At 39.9% G+C, this 22122-nt stretch overlaps 1 protein-coding gene across 1 annotated transcript in view; it reads right to left on the reverse strand.

Annotated features, from left to right (window-relative positions):
• Nucleotides 1-1628: 1628 nt before the first annotated feature.
• The window catches only part of LAMC1 (laminin subunit gamma 1), a 122259-nt gene continuing 101765 nt past the window's right edge, over nt 1629-22122 (reverse strand). The window contains exons 15-28 of the mRNA XM_001162648.7: nt 21690-21843; nt 20980-21122; nt 19835-20013; nt 18490-18646; nt 16659-16864; nt 15826-15905; nt 14686-14823; nt 13672-13816; nt 12410-12559; nt 12063-12177; nt 10632-10831; nt 9385-9543; nt 6709-6808; nt 1629-4687 (exon numbers count right to left, since the gene is read on the reverse strand). Coding sequence (XP_001162648.2) covers nt 4431-4687; nt 6709-6808; nt 9385-9543; nt 10632-10831; nt 12063-12177; nt 12410-12559; nt 13672-13816; nt 14686-14823; nt 15826-15905; nt 16659-16864; nt 18490-18646; nt 19835-20013; nt 20980-21122; nt 21690-21843 — 2183 coding nt within the window. The 3' untranslated portion in view covers nt 1629-4430. The remainder of the gene's footprint in view (nt 4688-6708; nt 6809-9384; nt 9544-10631; nt 10832-12062; nt 12178-12409; nt 12560-13671; nt 13817-14685; nt 14824-15825; nt 15906-16658; nt 16865-18489; nt 18647-19834; nt 20014-20979; nt 21123-21689; nt 21844-22122) is intronic.

Raw genomic sequence — 22122 nt, forward strand, 5'->3', positions numbered from 1 at the left:
TAGCTCCCTAGTGGAGCCTTGGACAGATAACTTCCTAAAAAGCTTCGTATTTTTTACTCTACCTATGATTATTCATTTAAACCTGCTTAGTGTGGACAAGATTATCTGCCATTTAGAATTCTCTTGTTTCTGTTTTCATAATCTATGTGCCTGGAGAGATCTAATCTTTCCTCGGGCCTGTCCTTCCTTCCCTTATGAATGTATCCACCTGCTTTCCCACCTCCTCACCTTCCTGGGTGCCTGGGGTCTTCTTCAGGCATTCCATTTTGAGCTTAATGGAAGCGGAGCTGATGAGTTCAGGTGTATTAAGGGGCTAGGATGTTTATTTATGGAGTAAACCTCTGGGGATATTCTGAATCAGATTATGCTAGTAGCAACTTTTGAGAAACTGCTGTCCTGAAAATGACTGATGGAATAGGAGCAAAATTTTAAAATCTCACTTATCACTCTGACAGTAATGATAAAGGAGACATAGCTGCATCTGAATTAGTCCTACAAATGAGGGGAAATGGTCCTCAATAAAGGTTAAAAACAGGGCATGTAAGAAAGCTGTAATAGTACTAGTAATTAGTGCCCTCTAAAGCTTTCTCCGAGGAAGTCTAATGAGAGTAGTTCAGGTTCTTCTTTACAGGTATCATAGTTATAACAATTCCTAAGATTGAGAAGGTGGCATGGAATCCACAGAGGCCCAGGGCAATAAACAGGGCATCAAAGAGTAAAGGGAAGGCCTTTGCAGGCCCAAAGCCTCCCTGCTGTCTCTGTGGCTCCCAAAGGCCTCACCTGGTCTCAGGTCACTTCAGATGGGTCCTCCCTCCAGAAAGAGTGAGGTAAATTCTAGTAAAATTACCCGATTCTAGCCTGTTAGTGCAGCACATTACTTACTTTCTATTAAATCATAGGTTTAAGAGCTTATCATCTAAAGAAACTACCTTAAGCTAGACACATGTGTATTGAGAGACAGAAAGACAACTTTTAACATACATCTGCTAATTTAGGATGTCCAACAAATCTTAGTTTTTTTTTTTTTTTGAGACAGAGTCTTGCTTTGTTGCCTCAGCTGGAGTGCAGTGGCATGATCTCAGCTCACTGCACTCCACCTCCTGGGTTCAAGCTATTCTCCTGCCTCAGCCTCCTGAGTAGCTAGGATTACAGGTACGCACCACCATGCTCAGTTATTTTTGTATTTTTAGTAGAGACTGGGTTTTACCATGTTGGTCAGGCTGGTCTCGAGCTCCTAACCTTAAGGGATCAGTCCACCTCGGCCTCCTAAAGTGTTGGGATTACAGGCGTGAGCCACTGTGCCTGGCTGTCAGTTGTTACTGAGTATTGAGGCTACACTGGGGTTCCAGTAAACTACAGCCCATAGGCGCATGGCCTGCAAAGCCTAAAACATTTACTATCTAGCTCTTTATAGAAAAAGTTCACCAACTTCCAGACTACACTGCAGTATCCCAATTTGAGAGAGGCATATATACATACATATATATATATATGTATATATAAAATGTATACTGAATTGTTCTCAAGAAAATAAGTCACCCAAAGAAGGTATTATGTATGGCTTTTCATTCATTATACCTTTTAAAACATCTTATGTCCCCAGTACCACACTCAGGCCACACCAAATATAAAGGGTTACAAATATTCAGATTTTATTATAAATAAAATACTGTTTTTCTTAAAACATAAAAATGCCAAGTGTTGCATTTTATTAACCACCCTGGAGAGCAAGGCTGTAGAGATTAAGGCAAACAGCTAAAGTGAAGGCACATATAAAAGGTCCACAGTTGGAATTCAAAGGAAAAAAATTCAGGGAAAAATAGCAGTATAATAATCCCTGTGTCAACCAGCATTCTGCAGCAGCCATCCTGTCAATTACATTACATAAAATACAGATAACTGGAGCTAGACAATAAAATGGCTGTGTTGTGGGAGTGTAATTAAGGTATCATCTTGTAAAGAACCTTTTATTTTAAAAAATAAAATTCTGCTTAAAAAATATACCACACAGGTGGAGGAGAAAAGCAAATAACAAAAAGAAAGTTAAAAGGAAACCAAACCAAACCACCCCATTGTGGCCTGAGACTTGCTGGAGTGAACTTCACCCAAACTAGCTTGGCAGTCAATCTTCAGTCCTCTTCTGCAACCTTGACCAAATGCATATGTTAGGATGTAGCCACTTAATGAAATGAACTAGCCAGGAAACGATGACGTGAAAACTTTGCAACAGCACGCCACATCTCCTGCCATAGTAGAAGAGGCCTGGGAGAAGCAGCAGAGTGAAAGCTCAGGAGTATATCAGGTCAAAACACTTGTGGTAAACTCTGGTATATCCCAAGCAGATGGAAACAGGAAGTGGGATCATCAAGAACTAAGTTACACCACCTCTCCCAGTCTACCCATCAGTAAGTAGCACTGTTCCTGATGCCCTAAGTGCTCAGTCAAAATGTACTCCCTTATAAAACTTACCTATCCAGCTCCAACAATTGCCAGAAAGGGCATTTCTCCCTCATTCCTGGCTAGTCCCACTGTGGCGTCAAAGATCCTCTTCAGCAAACTTTCCTAATCCTACCATAGCTTGTCAACCTGGCGTTCCAGCTCTGGAACATTGTAAAACCACCGTGCTGCAGGTTAGGATCATCAGGACTGCAATGGAAGAGGACCCAAGTTACCTCTTTACAGTGGCTGGGTGTGGAGGAAAGCAATTATATTAATTTTAGAGAATGGAGATGCTGCAAACACAAGGCACAACCCTTTGGAGTACAATCCAAAGAATTCTAGAAGGGGGGAAGGAGGTATTCAGATACATTGTGCCAGTGAAGAGGAAAAATTGAGCAAAGTGAACAGAGAGTGTCATTCTAGAAATAGGACTAAGTATATTTACATAAATTCCTTATTCTATAATCATGATAAACAAAACACAAAACATTCACACAAAAATATAAATTTGAAATAATTAATAGCACCAGTGTGTCAGATAATAGTTTCTTTCCCCCCACCCCACCCCTGCTACGCAAAGTACAAAGTTGCATAGTGTTAAAGGCTATATATGAATCTCAAAGGTGGGTTGGTAGGAGGAAGGGGGTGTGTGGCAGGGAACTGTCACACTGTGGTCTTAAAACCACAGAGCTGAGGATCAAAAGTTGAGAAGCCCACTAGGAAACTCCACGTAAGGGTCTTCCCTCTACACTTAGAGGGAAGGTTTGGAGTGGATTTAAATCACAAAGTGCAGGAACTCGATAGCGTTGGCAGCTGTGTGAAATACTGAGTGCAAGTATTTGCCACCAGGATTTGGCAAACAATGTTTTTTGAGGGATTCTGGAAGATGGAAACATCAGAAGAAAACTGGAGCTAAGGGTCAAATGTCTCATCTCTCCAAGAGAAGAACAAATGGATACACGGGATTCTGACAGTACAAGCTGCCATCTAAGTTTTATCCCTTTGCTAGAAAAGACTAGGAGGAGGAGGCTTGTTTTCCTTCTGTTTTGTCAAGACCTTAGGGATTAACTGTTCTCTGCCAGATACTTAAGACTAGTTCCAAGACTAACTAATAAAAAAGCTGTAAGAATTAGTCTGATTTTGAAAACAAAACTTTAGTGGTTATCATATCCCTATTTCTTCTGTGTAAGTTCCATTTATAAGAATATCAAAAGATGTCTTTTGGTCTATTGGTGAGTGCAAGCTGCCCATCCAGATTTAAATTATCAGCTGCCCAAAGATCTGAAAAAAAGTTCATCTTCCTAGTCAATTAATATACTAGAAAAATCTTCTTCAGCCATGTTCACCTGGAGACTTTTATACATAATTGCATCCTGACCCACAGATGGCTCAGTGTCCTACACTCATAATAGCTAAAAGCACTGATGGATGGCTACCGACATTCTAAATGACCAATACCTTTGGCACAGGATGTTTATTTCCTTTTGCTTAGAAGGAAGAGGGGCAGGAGATGCAGATGCATTTTCTTTATCCATGGACTGGATATACTGGCCATCACAATGCTACTGTTAGTAGCCAAACTTTTCCTTCATAGAAACAAGAGTACTGAGACTGAGGAGGTTCTGCTGGTATCGATGAGACAGGGGAGGGCTACTTGCTCTACCCCAGCATACATGGGCTCACACGATGTGCTTATGCCACTGTACAGTAACGTAGGATGCCACGTCCTCACGCAAATCAGAAGGGAAAGTGTGGGTAAGGTAGCAACGTGAGTGGAAGAGACACTTTATTAGATAAAACCCTTTGTTCCCGATTCAGGATGTTTAATTTGCTTCTCTTTAAACTTTGTGACTTTTCCTGGTTCAAAAGGACAGTGATGGACAGCAGCAGAGGAGTGGGGGTCTGAAAAATGTAATCTTTGTGTCAAGGCACTCTGCGGCCTCACAACTGCCCCCCTGTCAGAGGGATGCTGCCTTCCAGCCCTAAAGACACTAGGGCTTTTCAATGGACGGGGTGTTGAAGCAGCCAGATGGTAAGGTCTTCCTGATGTCCTCCAGATTGCGAATGTCCTTCATGATCTCCTCGATATCTCGGTTATAGTCCATGATGGCAGCCTCCTGCTTCTTGGCTTCATTCTCCAGGTCAGACACTTTCCTATCAAGATCGCTGACCTTCATTTCATCTTTGGCTTTGTTTAGGGTGCCTTCAATCTCATTTAGCTTATTCAGGTCCACTGTATCCAGCTGCCCTGGAGGGTCAGAAAGTACATAGAAGAGAACAGACATATTCAGTAAGAATGATCCCTTCACAAGTACCTGCACTAGACTCTAGGCCCAGCAGCTGCCATTCTGCACAGGCAGCCCGGCAGATGTGACTTGCAGATTGTTGATGTCACACAATGGTATAAAATATGCAAACCAAGTACAAATGCTGACCTAACCCAGCAGGGATGGGTCTGAGCATACAATTAATATAGAGCTGGATGTTTCTTTCTGAGACAATGGTTTTTGCAGAATGTTTCTTCAATGCACAGCTACCATGTTCTAGACCTTTGAGGGCCATCTGATAACATTTAATACCTTTTCCAGGTGTATACATGTAAACTCTATGTCATTTTAGTGCCATCAAAGATATACAAATCTCTAAGAACCCTAATCCCTCAGCTCTTAGAGAGATTCCAGGGAAGATGGGTCAGTTTTGAAGGTCACTTTCTGCTTTCAGGAGTTAGACACTATTAGGAGCCTTCTTATGGAAAATGGCCAGGAGTAAAATGCTGAAATAATTTCAGCAAGTCTTCACTTTAAGCTTAGCAAGAAAAAGAGGTTCTTTTGGAAGAAATGAGATGTTTCCATAACAAACAAAAGCAGGCACAATAGACAGCATTTCATGCATACTTGACTTGATTAAAGTCTCACAAGACCATTTTACATCAGTGATTCTCAGATGTTAAATAATTTGCCCAAGTTTGCACAGCCTATAGGCAACAAAGCAAAGATACTAACCCAAGTCAGACTAATGTTAAAAGTCTAGCTGTTCCACAAAAAGCTTTCTCTTCTAGCTTACTTTCATTTTATATCCATCTGTTGGCACATAACTTATTCTTGACATTTGAGACCGATAAAAAATACCTCTGTAGCCCCCCACCAAAACAAAATGCACCAGTCTTTAAAGGCTGGCAAATTAAAATATAATGCCTTGCTACAAAGAGTCCTGGCTAGAGTGTTGACACTTTATAATGGAGTCTGGTGACAAAAGTGCATCTGTCCTAAAATGAAGCCTGCTCCCTATCACCCTATCAAATTGGATTAAAAGAAGGTTTCCGTATGCATAGATTTCCTTGAAAAATCAAGGTTTTTCTCTCTTTTGGCATGAAAGCTTTCCCCTCATCGGACTGTCCTTACTTAGCAAATGAAGAGAATTCCAGGCAGTAAAGTCATGACCAGTTTTAAGTGTTCTTTTTCGTTTTTTAAATTGAGACAGGGTTTCGCTCTGTTGCCCAGGGTGGAGTGCAGTGGCACGATAACAGCTCACTATCACCTCAAACTCAAGTGATGCACCTGCTTCAGTCTCCCGGGTAGCTAGGACTACAGGCGTGTAGCAGCACACCCAGCTAATTTTTAAAATAATTTGAAGAGACGAGGTGAGATCTCGCTATGTTGCCTAGGCTGGTCTCAAATTCCTGGCCTCAAGCTATCCTCCTCGCATGGCTTCTTAAAGTACTGGGATTACCAGTGTGAGCCATCACACCCAGCCTGTGTTCTTTTATTCTACTATTGAAATCCTTTACTTTAAATCCCTTAAAGATACTGCCAGCAAGATGAGTTAAGAAAAATCACTGTTTAGTTGTACAATGATACTGGACCATAAATGCTACCCTAGCTGGCAATATATCTTCAAAATATAAAAAGAAACTCCTCAGACCACAGTGTTCTACTTAGGGCAAGGTCCACAGAAGGCACCTAGTAAGTACTTGTCACATTAATACAGCCTAAAGTCATGATTCAGGTCACACTGTAAAGCTGACAAATAATAAGTATGGTAAAGAAGCAAGTTGCTCTTAAAGACCCTGTCATGCAAGACAAACATTTATTTTATAAGGCTTTCAAAAATAAGCAACAGCAAAAGGAAGTATTAATAATTTAATTAATGATTTAAAAGGGATTCATGTAAACCTATATCATCTGCTTTTGAGTCAACTGTACTATATCAGATCCTAAGAACAATACAAAAGATTCAGAGACTGACAAAAATGACTCTATGGCTACGTACCCAGCTGCTCCAAGAGGTCATTAATAATGCTGAGGAGGCTAGTAACAGAGTTTTTGGCTTTTCTGGCATTGATCTCGGCTTCTTGAGCAGCCTGTGAAGCCTGTAAGGGAAAAATGAGGCAAAGAGTCTTGACTGTATGTTTTCATCTTCTTTAAATCTTTTTTCCCAATGACCCAACAAATCTAATTTCCAGATTTTCTTCCCTTTTCTAACTTAGGAAATTGAAACCTCTCATTGCTTTTTCTTTTTTTTTGGTGGGGCTGCTGCATATCTTCATATTGAGGATGTTGGTATTTCTACTTCATCAAAGTTATGACTAGACAGTCAGGATGCCTACACTCACTAATTCACTATATTTGTACTTCAAAAATTATCTCCTTTTCTCACATTCTAACTCAGTAATATATGGAGGTATATTCATAGTAAAGCCTACTAAGCAGAAACAAGTTATTTTTTAAGGATGATTATAGAAACTATGTTTCAGAACCAAAACATGTTCTTCAGGACACTCTTAGGGACTTACTAGAAATGTCCTATTCTTTGAAAATTTTCATAGTTAAGTAAAGCTCTTCTAGGAGTTCTCTTCTGTAAACTCCCCTTCCACATGCAATGACCCAGTCACAGTCCCCCTGACATACATACTCGTTTATTGGGGCAATATAATTTACATTTTAAAAACCAAACAAAGGTAAATACACTTGGGAAATTCCATGAAACCTGAACAAATAACTGTGCATGAGTCATAGGAAACAGCAATGGAAGAGGAAGTGTCTAAATATCAGAAAACAGATGTTCACAAATAAATCTAGTTGAGATTTAAGTAAGTGGCTCTGAGCCTCTTACCACATAATTGTTTTTCCTAGTTTTGAGTAAGGACAACGCAAACATTTTGGGATCAAAACAATGTGAAGATTTAAAAAAGAACAAGAAAGCAAGGCAGAAAAAACCTTCACAAATAAATGATTAATCTCTGTCCAAACGGCAGCTGTCCTTATTGAGCATCCACAAGCTTGTCTGCGAGTGTAAAAGGAGGGAGAAAGGACCGTGCCAGGGCCGGCCAAGAGCGATGCGCCTGCATTTAACCTGTGGTCTCCAGCCTCCTCTTCCAAAAGAATGAAGCTATAAACCTTCATTCTTCTGGTTAAAAAATACAATACAGATTCAAATAATACTGGCCAAATGCTGGCCTTTCAGAATTGACAGAAATACAAATGAGATAGTGCATGTGAGGGTGGTTTGTTTCCTTAGAAGTTATTTACCAAAATAATAAAAGATCTTCTTTCACCCTTTGAACTAAACCAAAACCCTTTTTTGAAGCTCCTAAAGAATATACTGTTTTCTTTTTCAATATGCTTTAAATCTAATGTTTCTACAACCATATTAAAAATGAAATCCATATATGCTCAACATATGTGAGAAACATCTATTTTTTTAATGGGAATTTTTGTTTTTTTGAGACGGAGTCTTCCTCTGTGGCCCAAGGTGGAGTGATCTTGGCTCATTACAACCTCCACCTCCCAAGTTCAAGCAATTCTCCTGCCTCAGCCTCCTATGTAGCTGGGGTAACAGGCACCCACCACCATGCCCAACTAATTTTTGTATTTTTAGTAGAGATAGCGTTTCACCATGTTGGCCAGGCTGGTCTCGAATTCCTGACCACAGGTGATCCACCCACCTCGGCCTCTCAAAGTGCTGGGATTACAGGAGTGAACCACTGCGCCCAGACACCTTTATGGGAATTTTTACTTGAGCCACACCATAACAGAGAAAATCAGGACAATCCAAACCAACATCCACCCCCCTACCTGTAAAAAGCGTAATAAAATCAGGTGGTTGCATAGAGATAGTTTCCTTTATCACTTCCCTAGAGTTTTTACTGAGATTAACAGGCTTTGTACTTCTTTTTTCCATCCCAAGGTGAAAATGACCCACACTGAGGGACTCTGTTTTCTGGCAGCAGTGAACGACGGCCTCTTCCTTGCCACTGAAAGTGAGCAAGTAACCACAAGTTCGTGTATGTCATTACCGTGATTGCTACACCCAACTGGAAAAAGAATATTCCTACTGTGACTCCATTAAAGTCTTTTCAAAGCAAAATATAGCATAGAACAGAAAAATGGACCTTAGTTCTTCCTTGGGCCATCCATTGACAAGTCAATTTCGTTATAAATAGTACCTTGCATATACATTATCAAAAAACGTGAAAAATTAAACTAGATGTAAGTTTCATATGTTTTGGTGGGGTGGTAGACAATGCCATCTTCAAAAATTTCTTATATACAAGAAACTTGTCTTTGTCTCTAAGGAGCAAGGTGCTGGGAGAACAAGACTAAGAAGAAAATTAACTTCATTGCATTCCTTTTTTATTAACATTTATGAATTACCCAGTGAAAAACATAAACACATACTTTTAATGTCCTAAAACCTCAAATGTGTAAAGCAATGTTTTACTTTTAACTGAGTAACTCTGGGACAGGACAATTGTGCAACAAAAATACCTGGCAGAAGATCCAAATTCTTTGTCTTCTATGTAAGCTACTAACCCAATTCTTGACGAGACAATGTGATGAAAAACAGAAGTCAATATAAAAAAGACTCTTCTCAACAAGTGGGGGATCTTTATTATTAAACACTGTTCACTTTCTACCAATGAGCAAATATACCAAAACCTCTTACCATCCCTGCCATCATCATGTCCTGGTCAGCGTCATCTTGTTTTCTCTTTAGCTCTTTTTCTGCTTCCTGCAGTTGCTTCAACATATTGTTCACCTCATTATCCAGATCTGTAACTTCTGCAAAAGTTCTTTCAGCTTCTGCCTTGGTGCTGGTGGCATTCTAGGCACAAAAGAAAATTGCACTTTTTTAAAAAAAGCTTTCCTTTTTCTCAAGTATGCTCCCGCTCCTTTTATAATTTATAAAATGTCTTAAAAATATAATCCAGAAATAATAATATATTGATTTATACTATCTCATGACTTACATTATCAATTTGGGCTATAAATAATCATAAAAAAAATTACTACCCACATAATAACATTTTGTATTTTATCTAGCACTTTCATTTGTATCCTCTTCTTTAATCCTGGAAACTTCTGTTCTATTATTGCCATTTTTAGTTGGGGTCACACAGACAGCAAATGATAAACATTTAATGGCATACACTTTCTACGACATCATATTGATTAGATGCTTTCGCTGAGGTAAAATTTAAATTCAAAGCTAGCTTGGTTCATTCTTGGCAGTTCATCATAATGTACAAAAAGACCACAATCCTGAAATACGAGTATTTTATAAAATATAATTAATCCAAAAGCCAACTGTTCTAAGGAAACTAAGAGGTTTCTGTGATTCTTAAATACCTAATTCTAAAATTGCTCCAATCTCTCTTTTAAATAAAACAAACAGATTGACCTTGAAATAAGACAAAGCCAGACTAAAAAACATTATTCTTGAAGATGACTTCAAAGAATCCTAGCAATGGCAGCTATGGGAAGTCTCTCCTAGGAGTGGCTTACATATGGCAATATACTTGAAAGGGGGACTTGAAAGTTATATTGATAAGGCACACTACATAGTATTGAAATAAATACCACCTGTCTAGGTCAAAGAAGAATGTTTATTTAGAAAAAGTCTGATTTTTTTGTGGGAATGGGCTCTATAGACCTCTGAAGCCAGACCTCACACTGAGACATAGTAGAAATTTTAGAGTAAAGCACCCTTTTACTGAGTTCCCCTCCTCAATCAATGTGGATACCTACTCTCATGCCTAGTCAAAAGAAAAAAAAAAAGACAAATATGGTTTAAGACAATTTTACTGAAGTTCAGGAAAAAAATCTGCAAGGGCTCTGAGGGTCTGGAAAGAAACTGGAAGGTGACCAGAGAAAGATATGGGCAGGGACTCTTGGAGAAGAGGAAACGCACACCTTTTGGACAGCGCTCGCGATCCTCTCCGCCTCATGGGCCTTGTTCTTGGCCTCTGTGGCATCCGCCGCAGCATTGCCCAGGGCCTGCTGGGCTTCCCTGGTCTTTTCATTGGCTTCAGTGATGGTCTGGTTGATGGCAGGAATCTTCCTTAGTGCCTCCTCTGCGGCTGTCTTGTTATCGTTCACGCGCCTATCAAAATCTGAAACAAGTTCAAGGACACATTTGAGCTAAACTCCCAACAAGTAAAAAGGGGGCCTTTCAGGGAGTTCCAACTGGATTTTGTTTTATGAACAATGGAAGTCAGGGTAAAAAATGGAAGACAGCATGGGCTGAAATTTTAGAAATTACACATCTCTACAGAATAGGTCTCCCAGTTAGTGTTATAGAAATGTTCTGTTTCTGGAAATAGAATTCTTACTTCAACAATGTGCTTTAAAATGCAGAGCGCTGAGCATCCCATTACCACTACCTCAACCATTATTAAAAGCTGCAATTTATTTAGTGTTTACTGTGTGTCGGGTACTGAGTTAAGAGCTTTGTGTCTCTGACATAAAATAGGCTGTATCATTTTTATAAGAAAATTGAGGATTAAAGAAGTTACATGACCTGTGGTGCAGGGTGCAGGGTTTTGAACCAAGGCCCACTGACACCAGAGTCCATATTTTGAACTACTACTTTTTTTTTTTTTTTTTTTTGAGAGACAAGGTTTCACTCTGTCACCCTGGCTGGAATGCAGTGGCACAATCACTGCTTAGTGCAGCCTTGACCTCCTGGGCTCAAGGGATCCTCCCACCTCAGCCTCTCAAGTAGCTAAGACTACAGGTATGTGCCAGCATGCCTGGCTAATTAAAAAAAAAATTTTTTTTATAGAGATGGGGTCTCACTATATTCCCCAGTGAGGAACTGGTCTTCAACTCCCGGCCTCCAGTGATCCTTCCTCCCAAAGTGTTGGGATTGCAGGCCACCGTGCCTGGCCCATATTTTCAACTAGTATCCTGTAAAGCATCCTGTAAAGCTTCTCTATTTATAGAACCTATGACTGTTTTATCAGACAAGAATTCACAGTTGCTCAGTGAATTGGTCACATTTCTCTTCTATCTGGGGTGAAGAAAAAAAAACAACAACAAAGAATCAGATGCCACTGGCAGAGAAAATGAAAGGTAATCTCCATTTACCTATATAAGTTCTCTAAATAGGCATCTTGGTTATGTGAGTTTGCCTAATAAGAAAACATCTTTAAAAAAAAAATCCATACTGAAGTATGCAGGGATAAAATGACAGGAGCTCTGGGATTTCCCTTTGAAATATTTTAGCATAAAAAAAAGTAGGGAGTTGGGGATGAAGTAATAAATATGGTAAAAGTCATGATTTAAAAAAAAAATCACTCTAGTGGTGGAAGCATTTGCCCCTGTTATCTCAGCCTTTTCTACCTTTCAGGTTGTTGAGAATGTCATTAGCTTCTTGTAAGGTATCCCGTCCCTTCTTTGCAGCTTCCTCAGCGAGGGCCTTGGCAGCATCAGCTCGGGCTAGGAGTTGGTCTGCAGTCTGCAAACACATGGCAGATGAGAGGATGAACCCTCAAAGCAAATCCCTTCTGTCTCCTGGACAGACAAGGCTCTCCAGAGGTGCCACCCTGAGACTTGCCAGCATAAAATCTGTTAGGCTGCTCTCTCAGCACTGTGGTCTGCTGTCTCTGAAAGTACGGCATCATCACAGACCCACTTGGACTGTTCAAATGTTGCCTCAAGAAATGAAGCGACCTGCAAATCAAACCAACCTGCTGTTCAGTCTTGCCTTTCTCCAGAAGGTTCTTGACTTCAAGTTCCTTCCCTCTCATATCTTCTCTGAGGTCCTCATAATCTTTTAATTTCTGGTCAATCAGATGTTCCAGATTCTCAGCTTCCATCTTTATGTTATTTGCTTCATTCTGTGAAAAGCAAGTAAGATCACTACACTTTGGATAAAACATTTAAACTAATGAAAAGGTAGGCTTAGGAACTCTGTAACACCTAATACTCAATGATATTTTTAAAAGAACTGCACAGATCAAGATTTTATGGACTTTTTTAAAAAATGAGATATACTTTACACCCACTGAAGTTCACAGCATCCACATATAGTTTGATGAGTTTTGACAAATGCATTTCTGCATAACCAACACCCCAATCAAGATACAGATTTCCATCACCCAAGAAGCTCCCTTTTCTCCCTTTCCACCCGATCTCTACTCTACCTTTCCAACACTGTGCCGCCTGCCATTGTTCTGATTTTTATCATCATAGACTAATTCTGCCTATTTTCTAATTATAAATACATAGAATCAGACAATCTGTACATGTCTAAAGAGACCTAAACCTTTATGGTAAAAATCAAGTCAACACCTCAGATATAAGAAGTGAAACTTAGTAAACCTCAAGCTTAATGCAAAAAAAATACCATTTATACAGAGCTTGGAGTGAGGATCCATGATTAAGAGTACAGATATGAAATAAAATCCTACCAATTCCAAAATATTTTACCTGCCTCAGAACATCCTGCTATAGTCTTTTAATTAAACCATTCTCTCTTATTTCTCTCTAGGTCTCTACTAGACAGAGCCTGGGAGTAAATGTCTACATGTACTCTGCTTTAAGCAATTCAAATGTATTATTATAATTTGGATTTGCACTAAAGATTTAGGAGTGATTGTTCATATCATTAAAGTAGTCTTTGCTATTTAATGTTTACAATCACAGGATTCTTTACCTTGGTAAGTTTTTGTTTTTGTTTTTTTAAGAGATGTGGTCTCACTATGTTGACCAGGCTGGTCTTGAACTCCTGGTCTCAAGGAATCCTCCCACCTCAGCCTCCCAGGGTTGGCATTACAGGCGTGAGCCACCACATCTGGCTACCTTGGTAAGTTCTATTAGCGTATGTGAAGTAAGACTCAACTTTACCAGCGAGTCAGTGGGAGGACAGAGGGAGGTGCAGAGCAGTCGGCTCTCACATAGACTTGGGGGAGAGACGGGGTGGGGCTGTGCGTACAGGCTGCCCCCATACCTCCAGTGTCTCAGAGTCCAAAGGGCTCAGCTGAGCCACGCTGGCATAGATCTCCACAGCTTTGTCACCGGCCCTTTTGGCCTCCTCATGTACTCGGGCAGCTTGTTTTTCCAGATCCTGTGAGATGTTCTTCGCTTGTTCATACCTAAGACACAAATAATGTGGTTTAATGACAATCTTAGCTGCTTTTAGCATCTTAATGTTAACCAGATTAACATGATCATGTGATAATATGCCCAAAACCTCAAAGGAAATGCTACATTAAAATGCTTGCATTTTAATACCAACATTTTGCATATTTACATTTTCTTTTATCATTTCTATTTATAATGTATGGCTTGGCCGGGCACAGTGGCTCACGCCTGTAATCCCAGCACTTTGGGAGGCTGAGGTGAGCAGATCACTTCGGGTCAGGAGTTCAAAACCAGCCTGGCCAACATAGTGAAACCCCGTCTCTACTAAAAATACAAAAATTAGCTGGGTGTGGTGGCAGGCGCCTGTAATCCCAGCTACTCAGGAGGCTGAGGCAGGAGAATCGCTTGAACCCGGGAGGCGGAGGATGCAGTGAGCCGAGATCGCGCCATTGCACTTTAGCCTGGGGGACAAGAGTGAGATTTCATCTCACAAAAACAACAAAAAAAAGAAAAAATTTTCTATAATGTATGGCTTACCATATACTTTCTTATTTCAGACACCCTTTAAAGATTTGTAGTTCAATTATGTTTCCTCTACTTACTCTATTATATTTTTTTCTTCTTTATTTGTGCAGAATTTTAAGTATCATGGCTCATCTTGTTACTATTCTCTGTAGTTACAGTAATTGAATCAAACCAAATCTCTGTGGCTTCACATGCCCTTCTCTACTTACTTTCCCATTTCAAAAGCATGATTAACAAAGGAAATCTTACTGCATGAATGTATGCCCTGAATGCACCAGCATTTAATTTTTCATTGAACTAGTGTTACTTACCAGAACACCTGAAGGGGTGTAAACCACTTTTAAATTATACTCACTTCCTATTAAGCTCTTCAATCTCAAATGCTGTTTGATTTTCTCCTGCCAGTGTCCTCAGAAGCAGGTTGTATGCCTCAGTTGACGTATCATTGGCTGTCTTTGCCACTCGAACAATGTCATCAGCTTCCTGTTTATGACTATACAGATAAAACAAAAAATAAGCCATGAAACAACCATCTGATAGGGACATAAGTAAAATTTAGGTAATGCTTACTTTATTATTATTATTATTATTATTATTTGAAATGGAGTCTCGCTCTGTCACCCAGGCTGGAGTGCAGTGGCGTGATCTTGGCTTATTGCAACCTCCGCCTCCCGGTTCAAGCAATTCTCCTACCTCAGTCTCCTGAGTAGCTGGTATTACACGCATACACACCATGCCCAGCTAATGCATCTTTAGTAGAGATGGGTTTCGCCATGTTGGCCAGGCTGGTCTCAAACTCCTGACCTTAGGTGATCCACCCGCCTTGGCCTCCCAAAGTGCTGGGATTACAGGCATGAGCCACTGCTCCCGGCCTACTTTATTATATGTACATACACTAACATGCGCAAGAATTCTACAAATATTAGAAAACGTCATTCGTTTGGAATTTTGCGATCATTTCAGTGGGGCTGAATTTATGAATAGCATTCTAAAACTGAGATGAGAATATTTTCCAAAAAAATTATTGGTATACATTTATACGAGAAAATGTTTATAATTCTTCAGAAAAACTACTTTTAAATTTAATTATTTGAGAGTAATGTACATATAAAATTGTGTATGCCAGCAAGAAATCATTTATCTAGTTAAAAACAAATCCCACGCCTAATCTTTATTAACAACAATCTGCTAGTTTCATTCAGTTACTACAGTCTTAAATAAGTTAAAAATCTAAAAATATTATGGTTTTGAGAAATATAAATATGATTTGTCTTCAAACCATTGTATTCTAATATTCAAAGTGAATATTCTAATGTCAAAGTAAAAGGAAGAAAAGAGTATACACAGCTGATAATATCTTAGAAAAGAGAGCAAAGTGTGCAAAAGTGGGTTATGTAGAAAGTGTTTATGGGTTATGGGATAAGACAACAGACACACACACACACACCATAACGGAAGCCACAACTTAACCATTAAACAGGGATCTAGAAGTTACCGTTCAGCAAGCTTTCGAGCCTCTTCTGCCAAAAGAGTCATGTTGTTTGGGTCCCCTGTAGATTCTGGCTGAGTGACTGACTGCACAGGAAATAAAGCACTTATTCTCAAAGGACTGAATTATTTACATTTAATAAAGCAAGAGTCAAAACTAAATTTTTGTTAGAGGGCAAAAAGAATGCCTCTTCCTTTTTTTTTTTTTTTTTTTTTTGAGATAGTTTCACTCTTGTTGCCCAGGCAGGAGTGCAATGGCACAATTTCAGTTCACCGCAACCTCTGCTTCCTGGGTTCAAGTGGTTCTCCTGCCTTAGCCTCCCAAGTAGCCGGGATTACAGGCATGCACCACCATACCCGGCTAATTTTGTATTTTTAGTAGAGACGGGGTTTCTCCATGTTGGTCAAACTGGTCTCGAACTCTCGACCTCAGGTGATCCACCCACCTCGGCCTCCCAAAGTGCTGGGATTACAGGCGTGAGCCACCGCGCCCGGCCCCAAGAATACCTCTTCTTATTTTCAGAGATCTTTATTTAATATCAGCACCCTTGATTGCAGATTCTATTTTCAGTAAAGGATAAAGGAAGATTAAACTGCCTAGTTCCATAGAATGAACAAAGCTAGAGAAATAACCCAGATGTCCCTTGGTTTTTATCCAGTTTTTAATAACTGTTTCATGCCAACTATGAGCAATGTGGCTTTTTTGCCCCATATTTAGGGACAAATAAAAAGATGCATGGAGTCAATTTAGTTGAAGAAGCACTCCACTGCCAGTAACAGACTTGCTACAAACCCCAAGGGCCTCCCCCATCCCCACCTCAGACGTTTGCAATCACTTACCACATTGGCAGCAGCGACTTTTGCTTTCTCAAGTTCTCTGGATGCGATTTCAATCAACCGCTCTGTGTTCTCTACATGGGCACGCGCTTGTTCAGCCAAGTTTCCAGTCTCTTCAATGGTATTCCGGATATTCTGTAAACGGCTAATTTGGCTGGACAGAGTGTTATTCACTCTCTGTAGGCGATCCATCAAATTCTGGTCAACATCTAAAATGGTTTGCAGAAGAAAGTCTGTAAATTATCTGAAGAGGATCATATCATCTCACATGAAATCTGAGGCCCTATGTATCTCTACTCTTCTAAACATCGCAACTTTCTGTCAGGTTTCTGCAAAGCCCCTGGCATAGCTGGACAGCCTTTACCACACCCAGTAGGTCCTTCACTGTGCACTCATCACACCTCCAACCGTGTGTCCATCTGTCCACTTGACTATGAACTCTTTCTTACTCACCACTATATCGCTGGTCTTATGCAGTGGTTGGCAAAGAGAAGACACCCAAGGAATGTTTAATGAAGGTGAGAATGACTGACTTTAATACCAGCACATGCAATTTAGTCATAAATATACAATGTTGTTAAAAATGCTGCCAGCCCTAAAAGCCGAACATTTTTCAAAACCCAGAAAAAACTAGGTTTAAAACATAAGTTGAAGTATGACAAATTAAACTCATTTTGTATTTTAAACTAAATAGACTCTTTTGCCACCCCCATGCGCCAGCACATCAGTGTAATTTCTTTCAAACTGATCTCTGTTTTTGAATAGTTCTTCAAATTATTCTTTATTAATATGCTCATTCAACTTAAATCTCATACTCAGGTCCTAACAAATCAAAAGATAAATATAAGTCTGTTATTATTAAAACTCTCATGTATCATGAGGTTTTATTAATATATAAAAACCATTAAGTAAATTGACCAATTCATATTTCAGCATCATGCTCGGTGTTGGGGTCTAAATTTTCTAAGGAATGTGGGAAAAAAAAAAAAAAGATGAGAAGTCAAAGGTAAGACCAATGAAGATGAATACAGGTTTGGAAAAAACCAGCTTGGAACTTGGCTACCAAATGTATGTGCAGAGGTGACATTCTACAAACTCTTGCCTAACTATATATGGTGGTCCTGCTTGGAAGGTTACTCAATTATTTGATAATGTAAAAATTTTTTGGCTGGGCGCAGTGGCTCAAGCCTGTAATCCCAGCACTTTGGGAGGCTGAGGCGGGCAAATCACGAGGTCAGGAGATCGAGACCATCCTGGTTAACACGGTGAACCGCCATCTCTACTCAAAATACAAAAAAATTACCCGGGCATGGTGGGCATGTGCCTGTAGTCCCAGGTACTTGGGAGGCTGAGGCAGGAGAATCACCTGAACCCAGGAGGTGGAGGTTGCAGTGAGCCAAGATCGCGCCACTGCACTCCAGCAAAGAGTGCAGTCTTTGCTCTGCACTCTGGGCAACAGAGTGACTGTGGCTCAAAAAAAAAAAAAAAAAAAAAAAAAGCTTATGAAAACGCATGTCTTTAATGATTTTTAAAACTATTTTAATATTTTAAGACACCTTGTAATAGAACAGATTCATAAAATGCTTGAAATTTGAATATCGAATAGTTTTTTATCTGTTGGAAAATCACCCTATGCTTACTGTAGCTTAAAGCAGTAAATTTGTCAGGTTGCTTTTTGAATTAGTGTTTAAAAAATGAAATGATTTATAATCTACAAGTAGTTTAAAAACTGAGAAAGAATTTTATAAAACTATACTAATAACCTTGCTTTAGGAGCCACATCTAAAGATTGGTCCATCTCACAGAAGTCATGCACTGTTTTAATCATGCATACCTTTGACATCCTGGGCCTCACGAAGGAGGTCCATAACTTCCCTCTCTGCTTCCTTTAGTCTATCCTCGAAGGCTTGATCTGTCACCATCTCATCCCCAGTTCCAAGGTTTGCTATGAGACTCTCTAATTCCTGGAGCTTCACTCTATGATCAGCAACCTAAACATAAAGAAGAAAGAAAAGGGAAAGGTAGGACACACAAGTATTCCTGAAGAACTCAATCACACTTCCTGCAGGAATCATGGGCACTCCATGAATACGTAGTTCTTTTTTTTTTTTTTAATTATTATTATACTTAAAGTTTTAGGATACATGTGCACAACATGCAGGTTTGTTACATATGTATACATGTGCCATGTTGGTGTGCTGCATGAATATGTAGTTCTATCCACTCCATGCATGTCTACTTCTGAAGAGAAGACGTGGCTAGTTTATTTTTCCAGCTTCAAAAAAAACCTTCAGAGACGTTCCTTTGACTTTAAAGACTGCATGCTGATGAGTCTTCAGCTCTGACCTCTCCCTTGAGTGTCAGATTACCTTCGTGATACCTCCACTCAGCTCTCTGATAGGTATCTCAAACTTAACATCCAAAATTATACCTCTTACCTCTATTCTCCCTGAGGAATCTCCATCTCAGTAAATAAGGCCTCCAGCTACCTTAAGCAAAAAACCCAAGACACATCCTTATTCTTCTCTTTTCCTATCCTGTCCCCAAACACGCATATTTATCCAATCCAACTGAGGCTTCCCATTAAGCCCCATTCCTAACCATCATTCTTCACACATCAGTCAAGAGTGCTCCTCTTAAAATATAATCTGGACTTCCCAGATTTTAAGAGTTTCTTCAATGCATTCTTATTGGATTTGGGATAAAATCTGAACTTCTTACTATGGTCATCATGTTCCCATATAACCTGTCCGTACCAACCTCTCCAGTCTTAAAAAACAGAACACACCCTCTGCACTCAGCAGGCTCCAGCCACTCTCCAGCTTTCAGGCCTCTGTACACCAGGTTCCTTCTGCCTGGAACAAACCTACCATTACTTTTCACTCGGCTCATTCCTTTGTATCCATCAGATCTCACCTTAGATGAATTCTGTAGAGAGGCCTTATATAAAGTAGTTTCCCCCAGTTATTCTCCATTTGTATTCTTCCTGGCACTTATCTCAGTGTTTGTTTTGTTTATTTATTTATTTTTTATTATTTGCCTCCCAACTGGAACATAAGTCTTTAAGAACAGGGACCACATCTATCTTGTTCACCACTTTTTCTATAGAGATTAGTGCACAGTAAGTTGCCACTCAACGTCTGCTGGATGAATGAATGAATGCACTATTGACAGCTTACCTTTTCCTTTACCAGCCGGTAACAAGCTGGACATTCCTGGCAGCCAGGCCAAGACCGATTGTAGAAATAGTTTTCTTCACACTGGTCACAGCGATTTCCCACAAAGCCTTCTCTGCATTCACAGCGACCATCATCTTTGCACTGAAGTGAAAGAGATCCCTCAGGATGACAGTCACAGGCTGCAGAATAAGGAGAAAATAATACATAATTAGCAAAAGAAGGAAGAGTATATCTCTTAATTCAGACTGATAACAATAAGCTGACTATAAGCTGACGATACTGTCATTATAATTTTTTTGAAAAACAGGACTATTTATGAGATCTTAAATGGCTAAGTCTGTTTAGCAGAGAAAACTGACATTTTTAAAAGTCAAAATGAGCTTTAAAGTAAAACGTGCAACCTTTGGGACACACTTCAGGTTACTTAGCAATTAGAGAAGTTATGAAACTATCAGTGCTCGTTTCATGCACTTCAAGAATTCATCTCTACCTTCAATTCTCCACTGTTTAATATTTCTCTAAGGAACTAGAAAACCCAAATGCTAATGCTTCTTTTGCATTATCTTATAGTTTGTTTATTCACTGTGTTCTCTGAACTGAGTCAATTACTTATGCTACATTCCACAGGAGAAATGAAGGAATTCAGAAAGCAAAAGCCGATCTGTTCTGAGGCCCAATTCCAGGCAAGTGTTTATGCCAAGGAGAAGCAGATGTTTACACGTAATCATACCAAAAGGGCCCCAAGGGTGGGAAGCAACTACAGCAAGTCAACAAACACGTTGTGAACAGAATCCTCCACTATTTCATTATCTGCACTAAGAATGCAATCAATAAAGAAGTTTCATGAACCACAGTGGGAAAGCTCAGTAATCAAAGGAAGACTTCCTTGGAAAAAATAAAAGATTGGAAAAAGGAAGAATCAGAAACGTTATAAAAGAAAACATACAAAGAAACCAGAGAAGGCTTTGATCTGCAGAGTTTTAGAAATGGATAATATTCTTCAAATAAAGCATCTACGATGACTTAGGTACAGCCCTGACTATGAGTCAAGTGGCTAGAATGAGGCTGTCAAAGTCCTTTCTGGCCTTAAGACACTAACTGGAATTAGTGGAAGCTTAGAGTTGTATGCCACCAACACCCCTTACGTTTGCAGCCTTCAGGTCCAAACCCAAAGTGGTTGACCTCACAGCGCTCACAGTGCTGACCAGTGATGCCAGGCTGGCACTCACACTGGCCGGTGCGGATGTCACACTGCCCATTGGTGGAGCCCAAGGCATGGCAGTCACACCTGAAAATGAACACAGGACATTTCTCAGGCAAGAAAAACAGACTTTAAGCACAACCTTTTTTTTTTTTTTTTTAGTATAGCACTGATGTAATTTGTAACTTGTATCAGAAAACTGAATGGTAAGGGTTACTAAGATGGAATGTTAAGGGTTATGAAGCCCCTAAGGTTCAAGTAATTTTCATGAGTGCTATTCAGAACCTCTTTTCCTAACTTAACTGCTACCAGTGCTCTCCAACCTGGGACTGTATGGACACTAAGCAGCAGCTTTGAAAACAGAAGTTCCCAGGCTGCAACCCTGAAGGGTCTAAGTGCCTCAGAAAGGACCTGGCAATTTGTGCTTTTAAAAGGTTGCTCAGGTGATTCTGGCACAGCTGGGGCCACTGTGCTCCACTCCTTTCTTTCATTAGCTTTATTACAATTCTCCAGCACTGCCCCTGAAGGATGCCTTGCCTACATTAGGCGCTCCAGTAATTTCTGAACAGTCAATTATTAAATGTACTTATAAAAATTCATTTTTTATAACAGAAAAAGCAAAGATTACTTTCACCAAAGGCACCCATGTCTCACCTCTCACAGCCTTGCCCACTCTGCAGATTGTAGAATCCAGGGTCACAAGCACCACAGTCCCGGCCAGTCACGTGAGGCAAACATTCACACTGCCCCGTCACGGGGTTACAGCTGCTCTGCTGCTTCATGGTCCCATACGGATTGCAATTGCAGGCTAAGGCAGGAAGACAGAGACGGCAAAAGACACAAATCACCTGAGAGAAATACTAAAATATAAACAACCTAAAGAGATTCTTTAGACCTGTGTTGCCAGGTTGGTAGCTGCTGGTCACATATGGCTACTGAGCACTTTAATGTGGCTGGTGAGTCTGAATTGAGATGTGCTATAAACGTGAGATACACACTGGATTTTGAAGGCTTAGCGTGAGAAAGAACATATATTTCACTAACAATTTTTATTGATTACTTATTGAAATCATATGTTGGATATATT

Source organism: Pan troglodytes, chromosome 1 (assembly GCF_028858775.2).
Source record: "Pan troglodytes isolate AG18354 chromosome 1, NHGRI_mPanTro3-v2.0_pri, whole genome shotgun sequence".
In the NCBI taxonomy this organism is placed as follows: Eukaryota; Metazoa; Chordata; class Mammalia; order Primates; family Hominidae; genus Pan; species Pan troglodytes.